Source organism: Rutilus rutilus, assembly GCF_951802725.1.
Source record: "Rutilus rutilus genome assembly, chromosome: 15".
In the NCBI taxonomy this organism is placed as follows: Eukaryota; Metazoa; Chordata; class Actinopteri; order Cypriniformes; family Leuciscidae; genus Rutilus; species Rutilus rutilus.
Genome location: NC_140220.1, coordinates 37,478,483 through 37,500,276, shown reverse-complemented (window position 1 = coordinate 37,500,276; position 21,794 = coordinate 37,478,483). Strand labels below are relative to the sequence as shown.

Here is a 21,794-nt window from a genome sequence, read left to right as displayed (position 1 = left end):
ACAGAGATAAGCGTATAATTTATGGTAACAGATTGTTTTAGCTTTATAGCGGTTCTTTAATAAAGTCATTTTACAGCTAAAGTTAGTTTTGATTGATTCGCTTCCGTCGCAACGATCATTAAATTAGAGGCCGCTAAGACGACACCATTCTCTCTACACAGACTTTAAACGCGAACCTGTGAGAAACGCTGATGGCGTTCAGATGCGCATTAAGAACTGGTTCTATAGTTATGTGCGTTTGAATATGTGCGCAGGTTTGTAATTCCCTACAAATCAAGCCTAAACAAAGTACTGGTGTTTCCTTATAAATTTTGATACAGAATTTTATTTTATTTTGTCACTTCGGGGTAGATATGCGAAACGAATTTCCCGACAACGCTTTATCTGTAGAGTGGGAAAGGGATCCTCCATAGGGAGAGACTAGTTGGCACTTCAGCACTGCGTTGTCATCGGGTCCAGGCGAAGGTCCTTCATCAGATCTGGATACGGCCTGGATCCGGCAGGCTGCGGGAAAACCTCGGGATAAACAAAGACACTAAAATTAGCGTAGATGCCATTCTTCTCATGATGTAACGAGTACATCAGGATTTATGGGAAGTGTTCCCGGTTCCGGCTGACCTAATCTATGCAGCCTAACATTGAATTATAGAAGTCTATAATGTATTATGTGAATGCTAGGCCAAAGAGATGTGTCTTTAATCTAGCTTTGAACTGACAGAGTGTGTCTGCTTCCCGGACAATGGTAGGAAGACTGTTCCAAAGTTTTGGTGCTAAATAGGAAAAGGATCCACCGCCAGCAGTCGATTTAGATATTCTAGGTATTATCAACTGGCCGGAATTTTGAGATTGCAATAGACGTGAAGGAGTATAATGCGTTAAGAGCTCGCTCAAATACTGCGGAGCTAAACCATTTAGTGCTTTGTAGGTAATCAGCAATATTTAAAAATGTATGCGATGTTTAATAGGGAGCCAGTGCAGTGTTGACAGAACCGGGCTAATATGGTCATACTTCCTGGTTCTGGTAAGAACTGGAGCTGCTGCGTTTTGGACCAGATGTAGTTTGTTTATTAAGCGTTTGTTTATCTATCTATCTATATAAAGTTCAAAATGAATCCAGAGCATCATAATATATGAAGAACATTACAGGTAACATTTATATCAAAGATGCTAAACAGTCAATTCACACATTAAGGAAAGAAAGAAAAGAAAAGAAAAATAAGACATATCGGAGAGGAGGTATATATGTATAATTAAAAAAAAGAATAGGAATAAAAAATGTATAGACGGCCATAGTTCTGGTTGCTTTGCGGTTTGAGAGTCCTTGCAATGTTTCAAAGTAAATCTTCATATCAGCCTTAAAATAGGTAAATGTTAGGAATCCTTTCAGACCATTTACATTTGTGTATATAAAACTTACCAAGTAATATAATAAGATTTAACATAAAAACATCTTGTCAGTATGTCATAATAAAAAAAAAAACATCCCTTTTCCACACAAAACACTTCCCTCTGACTAAACCTGAGCTGAAAATGCGTTAATGCCCCTCTGTTTCAGGTCATGTGACTGTGATTTTGGTTATTATGGGCGATCCTTCTTAGTTCTCATCATTGTATTCAGTCATAATAACAGCACATGTAGTTCTCCTGTCAGGGATCTGAAAGTAAAAACACTTGCTGAAGTACAAAAGATCTTGTATTCTCTCTCTCTCTCTTACATGCAAATAAGAGGAAACGATTTCACAGCAATTAGTTACAGACGAGTGGAAGTTCATTATCTCAGTCACTCAGTCAAAGATCCAATTACACAAATGACTGTAAATGGTCTCTAGCAGTGGTTATATTGGTTTAGCTTCAGATCTGTTTGTTTGTTTGTATGAATTTATTCCTTCAATCTAAAATACCAGTAATAGAATAGTAATTTGTTGTGTAACAATATTACCCAACAAATATCACAGCCTGTGCTGACCAACTGGCCCCAATCTTCATGCATATCTTACATTTACATTCAGTCATTTAGATTTTAGCAGACGCTTTTGTCCAAAGCGACTTACAAATTAGGACTAAATTAAGCGAGTCATCGTGAAGAGGCAAAAACAACGCAAGAAGTGCTCAAAATACGAAGACCCGTCGCTCTCACGTCTGTGGTCATGAAGTCATTAGAGAGCCTGGTGCCGGCACACCTGAAGGACATCACTGGACCCCGACCAGATCCTCTTCAGTTTGCTTATCGAGCAACCGGTCTGTGGATGATGCAGTCAACGTGAGACTCAACTATATCCTGCAACATCTCCACAGACCTGGGACCTACGCAAGGATCTTATTTGTGGACTTCAGTCCGGCCTTCATTATCATCATGCCGGATCTTCTCTCAGCCAAACTGACCCAGCTCTCTCGTCCATCCCCAATCTCAGTGGATCAGCAGCCTTGGGAATCTCACATCCAGCACCCTCACTATCAGCACTGGCACTCCTCGGGGACGTGTGCTCTCTCCACTGCTCTTCTCCCTGTACATGAACGACTGCACTGCAAAAGACTCTTCAGTTTGCAGACGACACCACACTCATCGGCCTCATCCAGGACGGTGACAAGACAGGAGGTTGAGCAGCTGGTCGTCTGGTGCAGTTATAACAACCTGGATCTAAAACAGTGGAGATGATGGTGGACTGCAGGAGAAACACCCTGCATTATTCCCACTCACTCCACATCATGAACAGTGAACATCTGTGACAGCAGTGGAGTCATTCAGGTTCCTGCACCACCATCTCTCAGGGCCTGAAGTGGGACTCTCACAAACATAGGTGTCGATGACGGTGGGGACGGTGGGTGGGACGCGTACCCACCAGATTTCGTCATGAGTCATTTTGTACCCACCACTTTTTTAATAATAATAATTGGACTTTGGGTTAGATTTGTTGACAATTTTCAGTGGTTATGAGGAACAATATGAGAGAAAAATTTGGTAATCATTGTTTAGGTACATTAAACCACATCATGTCATATTGTCAACATGGTAATTATGAAGCAGAATAGTGGGTCATGTGTCTAATGCTTTTTGAAAACTTAAGGCTTTCTTCTTCATAAAACGAGTCAGACATCATCACATTTTTGTATACATTTTTATTTATTTACATTAGTAATCTACAGGACATCGTCTTACAGAACATGACCTGCGCGAAAGAGAAAATAAAATGAATGCGTCATTGATACCCAGCACTTCTGGACCCACACTGACGCCCATGCTCACATAGATCCATAGCGAACATAGTGTTCTTCCTTCACCAGCTGATGCTGAGCCGTCATCGAGTCTGTCCTGTGCTCAGATCAGCTACCAAATCAGATTCAGGAGACTACAACGAACAGTCAGGACGGCTGAAACATATCTGTATATTCATAAAACTACTATAGCGCCAGACTTCATAATTGTTGTGAAATTTCTGTTTTATTTTGCACCGGTAGCTATTGGGTTAATGCGTTAATGTTCGATATCTCTATCACTACTGTTTAGCACCAAAGTGTCATTTAAATTCTGTGATTTAATTCTCATGTCAGCATCTGACAATTCTTTTTATTTTATTTTTTATCTTAGATAATCAGGAAACTAGTGCGTACGGAGTTCTCCAGTAGCAATATTAACCATAGACAGTGTATTAACATTAAGTCCCACAGATGAGAATCTGCGCTGGCCAGTGTTACACTCACATATACCGACACCTACTGGCGTGCGTCCGTGCAGCAACACACAACAATAAAGGTTTACAGTATCGGAAGCGACTGGTAGTAATACGTTATTTATAGTGACCAAGCGTGTAATAATTTATTAAAAAATTTAAATTGGAAAAAGATTTGGTCCTTACAACAGAAATATTTTCTAACTAATAAAGTAAAAGAAGTGTCCTTCAAAATAATAAATAAATGTTACCCTGTACAGTATTATAATAAGACGAGTCTATAACGAAAATAGATTTTAGCTAAAAAGGTTAAACCGTCTCTAATTAGCTATTAAATTAATTAATTAATTAAACATTTCAGTTAGCCTAAACAATCTTTGGCATTTTATTCCTAAACTGTGCGTAGTTAAAAAACAAACAAATCACAACCATTAGAGAAACATTTAATTTAAAAAAGAAAATTGTACGTTTAACTCCTGGTTTGATGCATAAATCTGTACAGAGGCAATTATGCAACGAGTGTTGTACTTTTTGTAACGTCCGTGACTTTATAAACGTTTCAGTACGAATTTATGCACTGTTTATTGACTTTTTTTCGACCGAGAAAGCTCAACAGAAACCGACGGAACCATCGCGCTGTGCTTGTGTGTTCATACCGGAATGTTTTCAGCGCGCTCGAGTTTCCGGTGTTTCTGGACACTGGCGCTGGTTTTCTGTTGTTCATCAGAGCGTCAGTTCGGCGCTAATTCATTAATCACACACACACACACACACTATAACATGGACATGTAAGTTTATGAAGCGCTGTCCTGCGACGAGCTCCTCAGATCATGGCGGTCCCGATGGAAAGTCAGCTGCAGAGTATTTTTGAGGATGTAGTGGTGGGTCATTTCATTCATTAAAAGATTGTTCCATTATATAATACTGTATGAGCAGACAATTATCTAATAAAACGAATAAATAATTAAAAAACCTTCAAATGTTTTGTTTACACCAGAAAACTGAGGTGATAGAAGAGGCGTTTGCTGGGTGAGTAAATAATAAAGTGAAACTAGCTCTGATCTGTAGCCAGTGAAGGGATGAGAGTCAGCTGTGTGTGTGTGTGTGTGTGTGTGTGTGTGTGTGCAGCATGTTCATGGACAGTGCGGAGGATGAGAGGAACAAACTCCTGAGCTGTTTAGGAGCCTTCAGACAGTACTGGATCAGCCTGCCTCAGGTCAGCTCACACTCCTCCATCAGCTCCTGCTCCTGCTCTGGGATCAGTGTCTGTTCTGAAGGATTTATCTGTGCACATCTTTGTTTTAACATCATGTGTCTCGTAATCTTGGATCAGAATAACTCTAGTTACGCTAGTCTTGTCTCTCCTATTGTGTCGTGTATATATCCGAGTGAAACGCTTCAGGAACAAGAAGATGTGGGCGGGGCTTGATTGTGTCTGTGGGGAATTGATTGGATGGTTGTGGTCTGCTATTGGTGGATCTCGTGTGATTGACAGGTTGCCCCGCCCTCGTCATCAGAGAAGAGATGCTGCAAGAGGAACTTATTCTGATTCAAGATAACGAGACGCATGAATTAAACACATTAATGATGTGCACTGATAAATCATGAATAAACACGGCAACATTCAATAAGAAAATAAGAATTGTCAATTTTGATTTCATGGTGACTTTAAACTTAGATTAACAAAGATTTACGATGTTAATAACTGTGGGAATGTGTGCATTGTATAATTTTTCCCTATGAAGTAATTTTGATGGCCAGTTAGAACAGATGCGGCAGAGAGATTGTGTTTAATGTGATGTGTGTGTGTGCTGTCACTGCAGGAGTCACATGATCAGTGTGTGCAGTGGATCGTCCGCTTCATTCATGGTCAGCACAGCCCCAAACGCATCGCCTTCCTCTACGACTGTCTGGCCATGGCGGTGGAGACCAGCCTCCTGCCTCCCAGGTCACACACACACACACACACACACACACACAGAGCTTGTCATCCATGTGTACTAAAATCGGTAGATACTTACTATGAAAATACATATTTCCATTTATACAGTTACAGTGCATAATGTACACATCTGTACAAAAGTCTTCCGATCTAGATGTATATAAGATCGAAATAATTAAACTTACTATTTGATTCTTTACTATTATGTTCTTCCAATTATCTTATTGTTATTTATGTATGTATGCATGTAACCAGAGCTCCTGGAAACCACAACACATTGCTTGTGTGTGTGTGTGTGTGTGAAAGAGAGTTTACGCATTACACATTTGTAGTAGTAAATCCTTTATTCATTAGTTACAAACCAGAACTCAACCCAAACCTGAAGTCTTAGGACAGTTTACAGTTCCCGTCGGGCTTGGGTCGAGTGACAGACCTCCAGAGTTTCGGGTCATGTGACTGTGTGTCGGTGTTCCCGCAGAATGGTGTGTCAGGCTCTGATCGGCTCGGACAGTCTGGAGTGGGAGAGGACTCAACTCTGGGCTTTGACCTTCAAACTCATCCGCAAGATCATTGGAGGAGTCGACTACAAGGTGAGAGACAAACTGAAGATCTGCATGATTCTGCTGAAAACTGAAACCTGGGATATTTTGTATTGTGGGAATTCATAAACTTGTGTTTATGAATTCATAGATTGACATTCAAGTCACATTTTAAGCAAATGTTTGATGTGTTTTAAATCAAAAGCATGAATTCATTTTTACATAGTTTTCCTCTAAGCTTCTCCACGGGCGCTCTCCCCCTCTTCATAATCTCTCTCTCTCTGTGTGTGTGTGTGTGTGTGTTTCAGGGCGTCAGGGATCTACTGAAGGCCGTGTTGGACAAGATCCAGACCGTCCCCAGCTTCGTGAGCTCGGCTGTGGTTCAGCAGCTGCTAGCGGCTCGAGAAGTACGTGTGAATCCACAGATCACGGTCCTCTAGTGTTTCCTGTTGTGATTAACTGTCCTGTGTGAAGGTGGTGGAGTACATCCTGGACCGCAACGCCTGTCTGCTGCCCGCGTACTTCGCTGTGACCGAGATCAGGAAGCTGTATCCAGAGGGCTTGCTCTCACACTGGGTAACACACACACACAGACTCTCAGGCCAGATTACTGAACAGGGCATACTAGCGTGATGACAGTGGAAAGTTCACACAGGGCTCCAGTCTAACATTTGAGAGCAGTAGTTCATTTAATCATAAAAGTACTATTGTTTTGCATTAATAAGTCCAATTACTAATCATATTACATGTTTGTTTATTGGAAATCTAACAGTGAAGAGCTAAGCTGGAATTGTTATGCAGATAAAAGTAACTTTTTTTTAACAACAGTAACGTGCAAAAACACAATCTTTATACAGAAACGTTAACTATTCTACTCTTATGCTGCGTCCTGAAGACCCACAGCTTCAGTGATCATAGAAGCAGCACTCGTTACTTTCTTTCTGTGTCATTCAGGCACAAGTTGAAGAAAAGTTTTTGTTTTACATGAGAATTTGTGACTTTTCCATATATTAGGGAGTGGAAATAAAGTGATCCTCGGCCGCCATCTTCTGCTTATAGTGCTGTTTTCTTGTTTGTTTGCCACAAAGTGTTAGTTTTCCTTCATCTTTAAAAGTTTAACATTAAAAAGAACATTTAAATGCATCATTTAGAGCTTTAAAGTCCTTGAAAAGTGCTTGAATTTCACTCTCAAAAGGTTGTACGAACCCTGAGATGAATAATGTAAAAACATTGGACTATTTCTGCCACGATACCATGGTTACAGTTAGCGTTACGACTTCAAATCCATGTTGAATGTTGGTGTTTGTGGACTGAAATAAGGTTTAGCCACAAAAATAACCTTTTATCACTAGTTTCTCACTGCGTGTATTTAGTAAATCCTGACAGTCATTCTTTAATGGCAAAAGAGGGTGTTGCACTGGAGCTGTTAGTGAACCTGGCCCTGGCTGTAGAGCGATGGAGGTGTTGACCTGTTCTCAGAGCAGTGTGTGCTTCTTTCAGCTGCTGGGAAGCCTGATATCTGACTTCGTTGATAGTTTCAGACCGACCGCCCGTATTAACTCCATCTGTGGTAAGACACATTCACTCGTCCTCATCTCACAGTGTCACGTTCATATCCCATAACCCCCTGGGGCGGTCTGTCTCATGTTTAACTAGTGTGTGTGTGTGTGTGTGTTTCAGGGCGCTGCAGTCTCCTGCCGGTGGTCAATAACTCTGGGGCGATCTGTAACTCGTGGAAGCTGGACCCGAGCACCTTGCGCTTCCCGCTGAGGGGAATGCTGCCCTATGATAAGGTACTTCTGACTCCACTCACCGTATTCTTACAGTACAGATCGACTCAAAGCAGCGCTACAGTGATGATAGCAGAATAATGCAGCCAAGATTCGGCTGTACAGCGGCTCTTGAAGAAAGTCTTTTGTCCAGTTTAAGTAAGTTCATCATTGGCTAATGAGTAACTCTCTGCTGCATGTGTAGATGACAGACCGACACACTGTGTTCATGAATCTCACATAAGACTGGACAGTTGAATCCAGATCACAGCACAGAGATCCCGGACTGACTGTGATTGAGCGATCAGTGCACATGATTACATGATTAGGGCTGCTTGGTATCAGAAAAAAAACTGAAAAAACTGTTTTTTGAGATAGATATTGCAATCTGAATTAATACAAGACCTACATAACTTTTTTTTTAACTAGAGCTGCACGATTAATTATTAAAAGATGCCGATCTCGGTTCAAACCCCCACATGATCTTATTCCTAAATGACAGTGATTCGGCTCTATGTCTATTAAAGCTTAGACAAGTACGATCACAGCGAACACTCAGATCTGATCCAGAGAGAGCAGTCGTCATGTGTAGATATGAAACTGCTTCACTAACAGTCTCTTCAACATCACAGTCTCATTATTTCTGTCAGATTATCACAGAAGTGCTGGATAAAAGTGTATAGTTCAGATATAAACACTGATGTCTACAGTAGTGATCAGATTAGAGGAAATCAGCTTTAGAAAGTAATGTGACGTTTCAAATAATGATTGTATCAGTAACGCATGTCATATTTAAAACGAATAAAAGCATAAGCATTTATAATAAAAAAAAAAATGTGTTTAAACTATGTGAAGTTTACCAATAATGTCATTTGTGCAGGTCTTATAAAACCTTAAAGGGTTAGTTCATCCACAAATTAATTTTCTGTCATTAATTCCAATAATTAATTCCATAATTAAAAGCACCGGAGTCACATGGACTATTTTAACGATGTCTTTACTACCTTTCTGGGCCTTGAAAGTTGCATTGACGGTGCAGTCTATGGCTGGTTCAGACACCGCTCGGATTTCATCAGAAATATCTTCACTTGTGTTCTGGAGATGAACGAAGGCTCACAGGTTTGGAACGACATGAGGGTGAGAAATTAATGACACAAATTTCATTTTTTGGGTGAACAAACCCTTTAAGGTTTTATAAGACCTGCACAAATGACATTATCACATTTTGGCCTTAAACCCTTTTTTTTTATATATAAATGCTTATGCTTTTATTCATTTAAAATATAATATATGTGTAACAGACAATCTTTATTTGAAGCATACATGAGGGTGAGGAATTAATGACAGACATTTCATTTTTGGATGAACTAACCCTTTAAACCTGAATGAATCCCCCTGTATATGTGTGTGTAAATGTGCTGTGATTGCACTGCTTGACGTGTGTGTGTGTGTCTCCGCAGGACCTGTTCGAGCCGCAGACGGGTCTGCTGAGGTATGTGCTGGAGCAGCCCTACTCCAGAGACATGGTCTGCAACATGCTGGGCCTCAACAAGCAGGTGCAGCTCGCTCCCTCTCTCTCTCTCTCTCTCTCTCTCTCTCTCTCTCTCTCTCTCTCTCTCTCTCTCTGTCTCTCGCAGGGCTCTCTCTCCCTCCTCTGCCTCGCATGTCCATCCCCTTCTCTGTGATGAGAGGCTGACGCAGAGGCGTGGAGAGATCAGCTGCTTGTAGTTTGAGTAGTCCCACACTCCCTCCCACAGGACCTGAACGACACACAATACTCCCTGCCAAACTCTCTCTCTCTCTCTCTCTCTCTCTCTCTCTCTCTCTCTCTCTCTCTCTCTCTCTCTCTCTCTCTCTCTCTCTCTCTCTCTCTCTCTCTCTCTCTCTCTCTCTCTCTCCCTCCTGTGGTCTGGCAGGGAGTCCCTGTCCCTCTCGTACCTGTCTCTGGGGGTGTGGTTTGGCTTGACTGACAGGGTTACTTGAAGCTGGCCTCCTAGTCACTGTATTTGTGTTTTCTTTTTTTTCTTCCTTTATTTTTGTTCTGTCCTGTCTTGCCCCGCCCATCCTCCTCCTCCTCCTCTTCCTCTTCCTCCTCCTCCTCCAATGCTCTAGACCTTGAACATTGCTCAGGTATGTTCACAATCTTACTGTTGTATTGTGACTAACCAGACTCTGGAAGCTTCCTCATAGCCAAACCCCAAACGATTCCATCTAATTACGATTGAAGAAGAACAACCTCCAGTGAAACGAGAGGATAAACGTAGGGCTTGAAATTACTGACTGCCACGAGCAATTATTAGAGCATTCGAAAGGCTGACCGAGAAATCCATCAGCTTTTCCACAACAGTCTTCTGCGCTTTCAGCCAAACTGCTTTCCCTCTTTCCCAAAATTGAAGCTTTTATTTAACAAACAAACAGTGATGCGACTGGATTGTTCCTTTTGATTCTTCTTTCACACTTCTTACTGTTTCGGCTTCTTGCCGATGACATGTTATATCAGAGAAAGCTTGTCAGCTGTTGTAGTGTGTGGGTCATTCACAGGAAACGGCACTATTGAAGCTCAAATATTCCAGTGTAAAAATGTGATTGCTGAGCTTTCTAGAAATCATATTTTCTCAGCTCAGGAGCAAACACCAGGCTCTCCTCCTAATATTCAGACTATTTGTTAATAAGTATGTTGTTTTGTTCAGTGGTTGATGTAACGGTACACATGTTGGTACAGTGTTGTTTTAAGCGCTGCACGTTCATCATTTCAAACTCTGATGGGACAGTATCCTTTATATCCATATACTTTGATTTACTTACAAATGCTACAAATTCACACACACATTTCCATTTGGCATAAAGTATTATCCTGACAGCAAGCGAGTCTGTGTTTAACTTCACCGACTTCAGTGAATAATAAATAAAAAGTGGATTGGAATGAGAGCCAAATATTTCTAACCTTATTCTAAAATACATATTTTGCAGTGCGAGTCCTTCAAATCTCTTCCCCCAATTACAACAGTAGCATAAACTGGTGTGTGTGTGTGTGTGTGTGTTGACACTTCTGTATTTAAAGGCAGACTTAGTTTGTTCAGTAAACCACTGTTTAATAAAAAAGGCATGGTTTGGTTAGCTTCCCCTGCTGTACTGAAGACACGTTGAACTGTGACTTCAGAATCGAGGTACGTACCGAACCGCCATGTTTCGTGTGCCGTCACACCCATGCCCTAAACCACTACATGTGGGAAGAGCGTTGCTGTCACCACTAACACATGCCCATTAGGGTCGCATTCATTATTTATGAGCTATGAGAGTTTCTGAAAGTGCCTTGTTATAAATCTCACATTGTAATTAATACATAGTTAACTAGCTCATGCATAATTAATAACCCATTTAAAATGTCTTGGGGTTGAATATCGTGGTGTAAACATTTCTAATAACAGTTTAACTAGTAAACGGCACATTTATTGTAAACCCTTGAGCCTGTAGAGAGAAGGAGTGCATTTAATAATGAAAAACTGATGAAAACAGAGAAACTTGAATCATGTTATGATGTTGCCACCTTAAATATAACGTCAGAAAGATGAAAATATTCTTTTGAAGAGAAAAATACACTATAATCTCCCATCGGAAAATATTATCTTAATTTTTCAAAAGAAAATATACACTATCGGTCAAAAGTTTTAGATCGGTAAGATTTTTAATGTTTTTAAAAGAAGTCTCTTCTGCTCACCAAGGCTGTGTTTATTTGATTAAAAATACAAACAAAAACAGTAATATTGTGAAATATTATTCTAATGTAAATCAACTGTTTTCTATGTGAATATATATTTAAGTGTAATTTATTCCTGTGATCAAAGCTGATGTTCAGCATCATTACTCCAGTCTTCAGTGTCACATGATCCTTCACAAATCAGTCTAATATGATGATTTGATGATCAAGAAACATTTATGATTATTATCAGTGTTGAATACATTTTTATTTCATGATGCTATGATGAATAGAGAGTTCAAAAGAACAGCATTATCTGAAATCTAAAGCTTTTGTAACATTAAACTCTACCGTTCAAGAGTTTGGGGTCAGTAAGAATTTTAATTGTATTTTTGGGGGAAAGAAATAAAATAAATCAATACTTTTATTCATCAAGGACGAGTTAAACTGATCAAAAGTTACAGTAAAGACATTTATAATGTTAGAAAATATTCTATTTGAAATAAATGCTGTTCTTTTGAACTTTCTATTCATCAAAGAAACATTGTACACAACTGTTTTCAACATTGATAATAATAATGAATGTTTTTTGAGCATCAAATCATCATATTAGAGTGATTTCTGAAGGATCATGTGACGCTGAAGACTGGAGTAATGATGCTGAACATCAGCTTTGATCACAGGAATAAATTACATTTTAAAATATATTAAAATAGAAAACAGTCATTTTAAATTGTCATAATATTTCACAATATTACTGTTTTTTTTAATTGTTTTTTATCAAATAAATGCAGCCTTGGTGAGCAGAAGAGACTTCTTTTAAAAACATAAAAAATCTTACGATCTAATACTTCTGCCCAGTAGTGTAGGTCGAATTCAGTTTAAAAGTCTCCCAGTCTCCACTCTTCTCTGTGTGTATGGCCCCTTGTAATGACTCATATTCAGATTTAAAAACAACAATGTACATTCCACACTAAACAAGATTTCTGTCTGTTAAAAACAGTGTGATGATGATGTTACTTACATCAGTCGGAAGTCATGGTGCCTTTTCCTGAGACTGACCCGTAATCTCCCATCATTACGTTAGAAATGACAAACAGGTTGATGAATTTATAAACGTTAAAGGGGTCGTTCACCCAAAAATGGTCATTCTGTCATCATTTACTCGCCCTCTTGCCATTCAGACCTCTATGACTTTCTTCTGTGGAGCATAAAAGAAGAACTTTGGGAACCAACAGATCTGGTGACCATTGACTTCCTATTGTTTGGAGATGAAACTTTAGGCTAAATGTACGTACTGCCGGTCAGTTTTCATTTTCCTTCAGTACTCCGTCTGGGTTTGCGGTATATTCTTGGGTTTTCTCCGGCCAATTTTTTGCCGGTCCAATCAGCGAACAGATGGAGTGGCTGAGAACGATGACGTTGGGGTCGTGCGCTAGTTTGAGTTGTAGGGTTACGTCACCAAACGTTAGCGATAGATTCTTCAACAGAGTTCCCGCCTTCAAGGAAGTAAACGCTTGTCAATGGAGAGAGGCCTGACTCTCTGTACGGGAGTCTGGTTAGACCAGGCTAGAGTAAATGATGACCGGATGATGATGATTTTTGGTGAACAGTCACCCTGCTCTAACAGTAGTTGATGCTGGAAACCCAGTGAGTCTCTGTGTAGGTGAGCCGTCAGGGCCAAACACACACATCACGGTCCCTCTTTCAGGGACGATAAAGCGTACCTGAGAATGAAGACAATCTGTTAATTTCAAGCCCTGATCGGCGCATGCTGTGTGTGTTTGTGTGCCGTTGTCCAGTGTGTGTCCTGCTGCTGTTTATTGGCTCTCTCTGGGTGTTGTGTGCTGCTAAATGCAGACGGTTCGCTCCCACACGCAGGGAAACACCTCTCCTCCAGATAATAATTAGCGTTCATGCACCAGCTGACCTTCATCATGCTCTCAAAGTCCCCATGAAACCCAGTTTAGAGCTTTGAGCCTTTTAGTCTGTTGCTTTTGAGCTCATCTATACGGTGATGTACTCACAAACCTTGACAAAATATGTTTTAGCAGCAGACGTGCACGGTTAAAATTTTAAAGATTGTTCTTCCTGGAAAGCAGACTAATATATTGATGACATCATCCATTGATCGAGCACTTAACTGTTATTCATAGTCAATCATTTTATCCCTTAAAACTCATCTTTGATCCTGTGAAAAAATGTCTTAATGCCTTAAAATATCTTGAATGTAACTCGACACCCTCGCCTCATTTAGTATGCGTGGTTCTATGAATATGCAAATGAGCCCCGCCTCCACTCACTCACTCAGCTCAGAGATCCACTGGTTGACGATCACATGTTGATCTGATTGGTTACAAGGTAGTTTGTGACGTCAGAAACACCAGCGATTTCAAAGCGTGTGTTTGAGACTGTCTTTGGTTCACTGCAGTTTTAAGGAGGAAATACTCAGCAATGGTGTCGACTTATGAACTTACACATGCTTTGTCTTAAAGCAGATTAAAAACACCACATAGACACATAAACTACATTAAAAACTTGATTTTTGTATAAAAATTTTGTCCAAAGACAGTCTCAAAAACACGCTTTGAAATCGCTGGTGTTTCTGACGTCACAAACTACCTTGTAACCAATCAGATCAACGTGTGACCGTCAACCAGTGGATCTCTGAGCTGAGCGAGTGAGTGGAGGCGGGGCTCATTTGCATATTCATCAAAACGATTCCATTTCAGCTGGTCACATAAATTAAATCCGATCTTCAATTCCCGCACTATATGCAGATTTAATGGAGTTCACGTGACCGAAAGCAACAGATATGAGCTGCATTTTATTGATCATCAGCTAAAATTTCAATATCAGAGACGGCAATAAGAGAGAGCGGCAACAGCCCTGGAAGATCATTTCGTTTCTTTACTTTTAATGAGGATGATTGTGTGTGAAGCGTCTGCGACTTACTTTCACTTTGTTTTGCGATAGTTTGCACGTTGGCTTAATGAAGAGATGCTCAGCTGCAGTAGCGCCATATATCTGGCTATAACATTACATATAGCCTATTACACACTCTCACATGCTTATATTGTAGCATTGTTGGGAAGAGTAAAATGTTCATATGTGGTTTCAACAACCAGATGCGTTTACACTTGTCCAGTTTCGTCCGGGATGCGGCCCAGACCTCCTCCTGAAGTGGTGTGAGCGATCGGATTCAGATACTTCTCATGTGTGTTTCGGAGGGCATTTACACCTGGTCTTTTCACGATCAGACCACGGAAAGCGCATGAAGTGGCCAGGTGTAAACAGCCCCTGATACTAAACACTGTACTATACTAAATGAGGCAAGCGAGTAGAGTTACATTCCAGCTATTTTAAGGCATGAGGACATTTTATTCAAGGAAAAAATAATTTTGGTGATCAAAAAGGGATCAATTGATTGACTACAGGAGCAAAGTGGACAGATCCTGCCTTCCTGTTTCAATATACAGTGGAGAAAACTCTTCCATTTCATGGGGTCTTTAAACATAGCACACAAACAGCATCAGTAAAGCGTTGACGGATGCGCAGACACACCCAGCGCCGCTGATAGATCAGTCCCTGCATGCCTCTTACAGGGAAGCTGCCGTGCATCGGGAACAGATCGTCCCGCACTTCTGTCCCGCCAGCACCAGGGGGCGTCACTGTCCTGCAGATGCACTGCAGCTTCCCTCGCGATCAGGGCTTCTGTGAGCATCTTCACGCCATGCTTTCAGTGGTGTGTGTGTGTGTGTGTGTGTTTGCTGTGAAGCGTGTCCCATTTGTGTTTGTCCATCTCCTGTGACTGTCGTGAGGCCGTGTTGAATATGCTCTGTGTGTTCAGTCAATACAGCAGCTCATGTTTATCATGTCTGTAACTGGCCCTGGGTTGGGGAATAGCTGCTTATTTAGTTTAGCTTATTTGCTTAAGACTGATTTGGTCAGATATTAGGAATAAAAGCACAGATTAGAAGGCGTACAAACTGCTACAAACCCCAGAGATTCATAGTTTTCACCTCACGCCCTTATTTTCCCTCCTGGAGAGCAAAACAATTGACCACCAGTCATTTGTACCAATTATTAATATAATAAGACAATGTTACTAAAAGATCCAATTCAGTACACGCCTTATGAATGATGCACACTATGTACAGGCGAGCAGATGAACCCTGAATATACATTTACATTTACGCATTTGGCAGACGCTTTTATCCAAAGCGACTTACATTGCATTTCAAGGTATCAGTTCCTGCTTTCCCTGGGAATCGAACCCATGATTTTGGCGTTGCAAGCATAGATATCATATAATAAAGGCTAGATGTCTCGTGCGCGCTGCTGGCCAATGGAGGTCGGCGTCCGCACGTGGCGGCCATCTTGCCACAGGCAGCTCGCTCTACTTTTTAAATAACCATAACTTGCTAAATTTTCTACCGATTTTCAAACGGTTTGGTTTGTTATAAACGTCAGAGATGTAGTTATGACACTGCATACATATGAATAATTATAACCATGGACTTCCAATTATAGCCACGTTAATAACATTTGTAAGAAACCAAACCGTTTGTAAATCCGTCTAGATTTCAGCGAGATAAGAGTATTTGTGTTCGTGCTGATCACTCACCTTACATCAGGTACCACAGAGCCCGCCAGAAAGCCTGCCTGTGACAAGATGGCCGCCGGTGATGCCGTTCGAGACTCCGCCGTAAGAGATCGAGCCTTATATGGATATCTATGATTGCAAGCACCAACGCTCTACTGAGCTACAGGAAAGCTAAAGCTAATTAAATCATCTGCTCGCCTGTATATAGTCTGCATCATCAATGAGGTGTACACTGAATTTGATCTTCGGATATCACTTCTAATATCACTTTAAGTGTTGTAGTAGAACGCTGTTTTTAGTGATTGAAATACTGCAGCATGTGCTGTATGTGGATCACAAGTGCACAAAATGCATTTTGTTTTAGTTCTTTTGAGATGGAGAATTGACAGTCCTGTGCTGCAGTCTAATGGATGTTTTGCCCTCCAGTCGCGTGACTGAAGACTGTGTGTAGACAGAGTGACTCCTCCAACCCTGCTTACAGCCGAGATCATGAGAGATCAGCGTCTCATCGACCTACTCTAGTGAATCAGTTTGATTCCCTATATTATTAAAGTGTCACTTAAATTAGTTTAATTGTATAAAAAAAAATTGTTTTCTTTGCAGTATTTCAGTAATTTTCATCCTTTAACATAACATGGCACCACAATTCGTTCCATGTGCGTATTAAATATAATAGTATATTTAAGAGATTTGTTTAAAGGACATCATTTCCTTCATGTTGCCTTCACATGTATGGTGGCGCTGCTGCACGCTGGTTTATTTTGGTGTCATCTTAATGATTTGTGTCCTAAATAACGTGCAGAAACAAACTGTGGTTCTTGTACATGTCGGACTAAACACAGTCTTGAGAAATCAAAACATCTGACCATTTTAGGTCATTTTAGCTTTAAAGGATTAGTTCACTTCAGAATAAAAAAATCCTGATAATTTACTCTCCCCCACGTCATCCAAGATGTGTTTCTTTCTTCAGTGGAAAAGAAATGAAGGTTTTTGAGGAAAACGTTCCAGGATTGTTCTCCATATAGTGACTTCAATGGGGTCCAACGGGTCGAATGTCCAGATGTGAGTTTCAGTGCAGCTTCAAAGTCTCGACGCGATCCAGCCGAGGAATAAGAGTCTTATCTAGACAAACCAGCGGACATTTTATAACAAAAATAAATATTTATATACTTTTTAACCACAAATGCTGGTCTTGCACTAGCTCTGCGATGCGCCACACATTACGTAATCAGGTTGAAAGGTCATGCGTGTTCTGGTTCAGAGAGGTAGCATAGGGTGAAAATTCCATCTCATTTTCTCCTCCAATTTCAAAATCAACCAACATAATTTTTTTACCTTTCATTTTTTGTAAATGGCGTTTGACTCAGTCTTTGCACGTTTGCTTTGTAAACACTGAGTCGGTACTTCCGCCTACACATCACGCTTGACCTTTCAATGTGATTACATAATGTGTGGTTAAACGTTCATAATGTGTGTTTACCTAATTTGTGGTTTAAAAGTATATAAATGTTTATTTTGTTATAAAATGGCGGATGGTTTGTCTAGATAAGACTCTTATTCCTCGGCTGGATCGTGTCGAGACTTTGAAGCTGCACTGAAACTCACATCTGGACCTTCGACCCGTTGGACCCCATTGAAGTCACTATATGGAGAACAATCCTGGAATGTTTTCCTCAAATTCCTTCATTTCTTTTCGACTGAAGAAAGAAACAGTGATGCGGAGGAAGTCGGATAGATGCTGAAAATGATAGTTTTAGGCCTACTAGTGCACTAAAGAACTCATACTAAACTATCCAGTGAGTGTGAAGTAAACTGAAGAGTAAGAAATGGGGCATGTGTGACAGACATCACTAATGTGTGTGGTTGAGGCGGTGTATGACGTGATGTCACCGCCCAGTCACTGGTGTGTGTGTGTGTGCAGTGGTTGTGGTCTGTGTAAGAGTGCGCCTCTGTCCACCGCTCTGCCCTCTCGCAGCACAAGCAGAGATGCCCGGTTCTGGAGGACCAGCTGGTGGACCTGGTGGTGTACGCCATGGAGCGGTCGGAGACGGAGGAGCAGTTCGACGACGGCGGCACCAGTCAGCTCCTGTGGCAGCACCTCTCCAGCCAGCTCATCTTCTTCGTGCTCTTCCAGTTCGCCAGCTTCCCTCACATGGTGCTGTCGCTACACCAGAAGGTGCGCTTCAATGGCCCAAAGCCTGCCTTCAGATCCTCCTCTTCAATAACACCACTTAGACTTAGGAGCCACTTACTCACGGCCATCCAAACCCCGATGACTTACTGTCTTCACAATGACAGCTCAAAGTGGCGAAGCTCCACAAACAACAGAGACCGCCACAGCCGTATGATATCAGTAGTCCGTAAGACTCATGTGAGATATATTCCAAATCTTACGATAGTAACGAAGACCCAAATTCAAGCTGTTTTTAAGCCGTGTGTCCACTGTTCAGCGACGCTTTAGACTGCTGAGATACGGAGTATCTGCGGAAGTGTTACTGACATCTGATTTGGTAACACTTTACAACAAGGTTCATTAGTTAAAGGGAGGGTTCGGAGTAAAATCAACCTAGGGTCCTTTGCACCATGACCTCGAGCCAAACACACCCCAGAAGCCTTTTCCCCCTTGGTTGAACATTATTAGAGTTAGAGCTTATTTAGAGAGATCAGCCGGATGGTTTAGTGCAGGCGCTGATGGATCCTATGATGTATCTGGTAAATTACCCCACTAATAATGCCCAGAATCTCTAAATAAGCTCTAACTTTAATAATGTTTGACCAAGGGAAAAAAGGCTTCTGGGGTGTGTTTGGCTCGAGGTCATGGTGCAAAGGACCCTAGGTTGATTTTACTCCGAACCATCCCTTTAACTAATGAACCTTATTATAAAGTGTCACCTCTAATTTTGCAGATAGTTTATTTCTGAATAGAAAATGTCGACACAATGTTAAGTGAAAGTGATAGACGGCTTATTCAGACTGGCTCTGATGTACGGAAGATCCAGTGATGTTCATTGACGCTAAAACCATCAGTTGTGGGATAATGCAACTAAAAGAGCAATTTTGTATAGTCAAAAGCCATTGCAAATGAGAGTTTAAAGCTTCACCAGAGGGGAACGTTTCCAATGTCATATGATTGCAGAACAGGGTTATTATCATTAACTGAAACCATAAAAAAAACACTTTCATTACTATATAACAACTAGTACATCAGTGATATTAGAATAACACTGCTTAAGAAGACTTAGCATATAGCACATGAGTCATATAAACTACTTGTGTAACATTTTCTTGAGGCTTGTGGCCGTTGTGGAGCTTGAGCTCCTGCTTAAGAAATGCTGTCATTGTGTGGAAAAGAGATACGATAAACATCTTACAGTTCCACTGGAGAAAGAAAGTCATGCAGGCTTGTTGAAATTTTCATGAGGTTGATTACATTTTCATATCTGGGTCAACAATTGCTTGAACACTGTAGTGAGGTAGCCATGTGATTCATACTTACAGTCAAACCAAACATTATTCAGACAAAAGATATCATTTTTTATATGTTTTTACTAGTGTGTGCAGGACACTATAGTTCATTTATGTAAGTGAGGAGAGCAAAATATGTCCCGTGCCAGAACGCATCTCTGACGACACACACCGTCCAATTATTGCAAGTAAAAGCCCCTATAAATACGTCAAGCGAAATCGAAGCGCAAACTAGTATGACGTCATTTCGAACAAAATCGGGCCAAAAGTTCACATGAATCGCAGTATTTGGGACAGAGCCACACAAAAGCACACATTCTCGCATGTGAGTTACACTTGTTCTCCTCTCCGGCCTGTGCTTCAGTGACTGTGTGTTTGCTCTGAGCAGCTGGCGGGCCGGGGCCTGATCAAGGGCCGGGATCACCTGATGTGGGTCCTGCTGCAGTTCATCTCCGGGAGCATCCAGAAGAACGCGCTCGCCGACTTCCTGCCCGTCATGAAGCTCTTCGACCTGCTGTATCCCGAGAAAGAGGTGAACGAGGCTCTGCTTCATCAATTCTTAATGTGACACTCTAAACATGCTGTTGGTTAAGGTCATCTGATCAAGGCTTCATGCACTCGTGTCTGCTCTGCTAGCTCGATTATTCAGTCGGTCATTAGCAGACACTTAGCAGACGCTTTGACTCACAGTTCAGAGCCACACTCTCTGGGATGCAGTGGACGTGTGCATGGATCACTCACACAACTGGAAATCTGTGTCAGTCTGAACACACTGATTGGACTTCACAGAGCCGGGAATAAAGCCTCACATGGCAGACGGCTATATTTCTGCCCCGGCCTCATGAGTGGTAGTAGTGTCTTGCTGTTGGTTTTGGTGTAGGCAGACCAGCGTGTTTGCCAGTAGAAACCAATGCAGATGTTCTGGTAAACGAAAGGGGCCGTGGGAAGAAATCCAACAAAAAGAAACATTGAATAAGTTGCTCAGGCACTCGCCAACAGAAAGCGGCCTGGTTTGAAAGTGTCTTCAGTGTAAGCAGTGCATCTCTACACGACTGACAGTGGAAACTGGATCTGATTTTGCAAGCAGGATTTCGCTGAACTTCCGATAATGTGCCCCATTATTCGCTAATCACTGGCAAACTAGGCGGAGGCGGCACGATCAGTGCTGATTCAGCTCTGTGCCTTGAATATTTAAAATACTGTGGTGAAAATTAAGTTTTTAATGTTGTTTATGTGTCTATGTGGTGTTTTTAATATGCTTTAAGTCAAACCATGTGTAAGTTCATAAGTCGACACCATTGCTGAGTATTTCCTCCTTAAAGCTGCAGTGAACCAAAGACAGTCTCAAACACACACTGGTGTTTCTGACGTCACAAACTACCTTGTAACCAATCAGATCAACGTGTGATCGTCAACCAGTGGATCTCTGAGCTGAGCGAGTGAGTGGAGGCGGGGCTCATTTGCATATTCATAGAACCGCGCATACTAAATGAGGCGAGGGTGTCGAGTTACATTCAAGATATTTTAAGGCATTTCATTCAAGGAAAAAAAAGTTTAAATATGTAATTTTGATAATCAAAGGTGAGTTTTAAGGGATAAAATGATTGACTACAGGGGGACTTTAAATGATCTGTCATTACATTCTGCTCAAACACGCCTCTTTTCCGTATAAATTAGGCTCATAACTGTTTGAGCTTTATTCACAAAACTGTGCGTTTGCCTCTCATCACGCTAATAGTGCCACTTGAAAGCAGCTGATAAATGAGCATTTATATAAAGGGATGTTTGTGTGTATTTCCTAGTGATCATGAGCGCAGTAAACCAGCCGATGTTGACCAGATGATGCGCTGTAATCGCCCATTTATCCAGATGTGTGGTGTAGTAAAGGCCACTTTCATCATGTTGAGATCCGAACTGCGCCGTGCAAATAGTGTTTAGCAAACAGTGTCCCGTTGCCTGATCTGTGTAATTACTTTGGTGAGTCACTAAAGCAGCGCCGGCACTGCATGCAAACAAACTGCGCTTTCAGCAGATTCAGTGTAGTGGATTCCCACCTGAATGTTTTAAAGGTACCAGACAGACTAACCGTATCAGCCATCTGTCATTAG

At 41.2% G+C, this 21,794-nt stretch overlaps 2 protein-coding genes across 3 annotated transcripts in view; both read left to right on the top strand.

Moving 5' to 3' along the window:
* The window catches only part of LOC311304860 (dynein axonemal intermediate chain 1-like), a 674,193-nt gene that overhangs the window by 115,487 nt on the left and 536,912 nt on the right, over positions 1–21,794 (top strand). The window lies entirely within an intron of this gene.
* Positions 4,313–21,794, top strand: part of med23 (mediator complex subunit 23) — a 57,975-nt gene continuing 40,493 nt past the window's right edge. The window contains exons 1-13 of one of the 2 annotated variants that reach the window (XM_084432137.1): positions 4,342–4,549; positions 4,666–4,697; positions 4,797–4,884; positions 5,492–5,616; positions 6,089–6,200; positions 6,458–6,556; positions 6,624–6,725; positions 7,650–7,719; positions 7,830–7,942; positions 9,379–9,474; positions 10,031–10,048; positions 18,197–18,397; positions 20,075–20,218. In XM_084432137.1, the coding sequence (XP_084288263.1) occupies positions 4,499–4,549; positions 4,666–4,697; positions 4,797–4,884; positions 5,492–5,616; positions 6,089–6,200; positions 6,458–6,556; positions 6,624–6,725; positions 7,650–7,719; positions 7,830–7,942; positions 9,379–9,474; positions 10,031–10,048; positions 18,197–18,397; positions 20,075–20,218 (1,251 nt within the window). In that variant the 5' untranslated portion in view covers positions 4,342–4,498. Of the gene's footprint in view, positions 4,550–4,665; positions 4,698–4,796; positions 4,885–5,491; positions 5,617–6,088; positions 6,201–6,457; positions 6,557–6,623; positions 6,726–7,649; positions 7,720–7,829; positions 7,943–9,378; positions 9,475–10,030; positions 10,049–18,196; positions 18,398–20,074; positions 20,219–21,794 lie in introns of both variants that reach the window. The other variant, XM_084432138.1, reaches the window with a different exon arrangement.